Source organism: Engraulis encrasicolus, chromosome 7 (assembly GCF_034702125.1).
Source record: "Engraulis encrasicolus isolate BLACKSEA-1 chromosome 7, IST_EnEncr_1.0, whole genome shotgun sequence".
In the NCBI taxonomy this organism is placed as follows: domain Eukaryota; kingdom Metazoa; phylum Chordata; class Actinopteri; order Clupeiformes; family Engraulidae; genus Engraulis; species Engraulis encrasicolus.
The window spans coordinates 18,010,917-18,013,920 of record NC_085863.1 but is presented as its reverse complement, the minus strand read 5'-3'; the positions used below and the strand labels follow the sequence as shown (position 1 = coordinate 18,013,920).

Below are 3,004 nucleotides of genomic sequence, written 5' to 3'. Positions count from 1 at the left end.
GCAATAATCGCTTTCTGTCCAGCAAGGAGAGCTTTCATTCTGTATTTGGCTTCTCTGTAGGCTATGAGATATTGGGCTAATATCAAGCAACCTTTCACCTGAATACTGTGTGTGCAGAGTGCACTTTTCCTCTGGACCAATAAAAACAGGATATTCAAACGTTTTACATTGACAGTGGAAATGGCAAACACACAGTAAATGGACCAAGATTTCTGTTCCTCCTAGCATAAATTATCTTCTTTTCAGCTGCTTTTATTGTCACCATATGCAATGCAATTGCTTTCCTCGGCCTATAATGTGACTGCATCGTTGCCCGCATGTATTTCAGCCTTATCTAAATTAAATCTAGAACGTGATATGTGATTTTTGGTCACTGCGTGACAGTGAGTTTATCTTACCAATGAGGGTAGCCTCTAAAACTAATCCAAACACGTTTTTTTATGTGCCGAGGTAGGTTGTTGCTATGTTCGTTGTTGACCCTATTCTTCAGTCAGAGAGAGAATTGTTCTAACCACTGCTAAACGATCACCGCTGGCATTGAGGATGAGCTGTCACTGCGTCAATAGGGGCCGCCAAAACATTACAGCCATTCTGAGAGAAGCCCATTAACGGTGCAGTTACTGTGCTGAGTAGGCTACTGACCGCCTATAACTGAAGCCATGCGGTGTGACTTGCTATGCCTTTACATTACACCGTTTGCCTATACATATGGATCTATTTGAATTGGCCACGTATCTCAGTTATTTTTAAATATCCAGCATATCATTGATAAGATACACAAGACATTCCATTATAGCATGTTAAAAAAACCCTGACAGAAGACCGATTACGCTCAATGTGCGCCTTCACAATTGCATCACCATTTAATTAGTAAATCCACATCAAAATAGGGCTAAACTATGAATTGAAATATGACTACACGTAGGGTAGAAACATTGTGTTGTGTTTGTGTGTTTGGACCGAAGCCTCCGCGCACGGGCGTCTGACTGTTGTGTCAAGGCTTTCAATTGGCGGAGATCAGCCGAGTGCAGTTATTCAGCGCTGTCTGAACACACACATCGCTGGCACGCCGTGTGGAGCGGGCAGGGGACAGAGCACTTGCTCTCCTGATCATGTGAAATTTAAAATGCTTTCATATGAGTCCGTGAGCAGGTACTATTATTTTAAACTACCGACGTGCAAACTAAACAGGACACATCTGTTGGAGAGTCGTAAGGAGGATATATCCTGGACAATATTGCGCGCGGCAGGACAGATGAAAACATCTGAATATCGATAGAAGGACGGAAGGGAAACAGCTACCTTTACAGCACAGCAGTAGAACTGTTTTTTTGTGATAGTTGTATTTTCAAGTCGGACGCGATGCTGTGAGGAGGGAAGAGAAAGGACAGGTTGATGGGAGCTTGACTTGAGCTATTGAGGAACCACTTGACATCGAAAGCAACACGCTGCGCTCTTCACAAGGATGGAGTAGCCGTTCCTGGTCTTGAACCTAAACGGCCCATCGATACACCTCCAACAACTTCAACCTGACAAGCCAGTGCATCTTTCTAGACCTAACATCACCGTACCTTGCGAGTTGTTTCTTGGAGTGGCGTCGGAGTTTGTTCACTCGTGGAGGTGGAGGTTACTATGCCACAATGAATCTGCAGCAGTTTGTCATCCTCTGTGGAATTTTGCATTCTGGGGTACTAGGTGAGTTGACGCAAGTGTTTTGGTAAGGTAGGCTAGCTGCTGAAGTATTGTAAACATCACCTTATCCAGTAGCCTATAGTAAGCTACGTTGGAGACAAATCGCTCCTTCGACAGTTTAAGATGTCAATGTCAGAACGGTTCTTGTTAGAAAATACCAGACCAGCTCTAATAATGAGAAGTTTGATTATATTTTGTCCTTGCCTCTTTATTCCAGGAATAAGGTGTAGCCTAGTATATAACGAAATAGAGGGTCTAACTGCTGGTCCATCAGGACTCTTCAACTGACGCTGGCTGCATCGCAAGTAGCAGCCATTACAGATACTGAAGTATCAATTAACGTGATGCGTTGCGGCAGGATTTAAATTAATTCGTGCAGGCTTTAACTGGACCGTGATTCAATTACTCACTTTCATGCCTTTAGTCGAGTAATTTCATTAATTCGGTGGTCAAAGGATAATTTATATCGCACCACATCAAATCAATTTATTGCCTTAATCAAAGGATGAAATCGGAGACATTTTAACAGTGAGTGAGTGAGTAGCCTACAGTTTGCCAAGTCATAAGCTGCTGGCCAATATTCCCTCCAACACCACTGTTGCATTCCTTGCCATGTTCATTTTCATTTTACACTTTTTATATGACACATATTTTATATGCCACCATCATCATTCTTACACTGTGTCTCATATTATTTAATGAAAGTGTCCTTGCAGTCAGAGCTCCAGTTGGTCAGTGGTATTTGAGTCAGTTATGAACTTATTATGACCCATGCCTGCTTCTCTTAGAAAAGATGCGCGGATCACCCTCTGTTCAGTTAAAGGTTAGACATACTACTTTCTCTGGGTAAGACGTTGGACGTGTTTTGTTGAACTGGATAGTCTCTCAATGTGAGACATGTTTTCACAGCAGCGTAGTTTGGGGCTGTGGTTTGACCTCACTGGGTTATTATGGCAAGGCCAAGGGGAGGCTGCAGGATCCCAGCCCTAGCTACAGTAGACCTACATCGTTCACACTCTGCCCTCCTCAGCAGAGGCGCATCTTGCCACCAGGCAAGGCAGGCAGCTGCTTGGGGCCCCCAAGCCCCTAGATAGTGGATAACAGCCCACACTTTACCACACTAGTGGAGACTTTAGTTCAAATGTTCATTATTTAGCATTTTCGCTTGGGGCCCCACCTGACCCTAGAATCGCCTCTGCTCCTCAGTTAGAGGTGCAGCCAGGGACGGACTATTATTCCATGGCCCCCTGGGTCAGAAAACAAGAATGGGCCTCCCTTCGTTTTGGTTTAGAAAAGATGCAGGAGTTTAGTA

The 3,004-nt window shown here is 44.0% G+C and overlaps 1 protein-coding gene across 1 annotated transcript in view; it reads left to right on the top strand.

The window, feature by feature from the left end:
• The first annotated feature begins 1,088 nt into the window (after nt 1-1,088).
• LOC134452016 (roundabout homolog 2-like) overlaps nt 1,089-3,004 on the top strand; it is a 261,747-nt gene continuing 259,831 nt past the window's right edge. Inside the window, exon 1 of the mRNA XM_063202400.1 lies at nt 1,089-1,695. Within this exon, the coding sequence (XP_063058470.1) occupies nt 1,641-1,695 (55 nt within the window). The 5' untranslated portion in view covers nt 1,089-1,640. The remainder of the gene's footprint in view (nt 1,696-3,004) is intronic.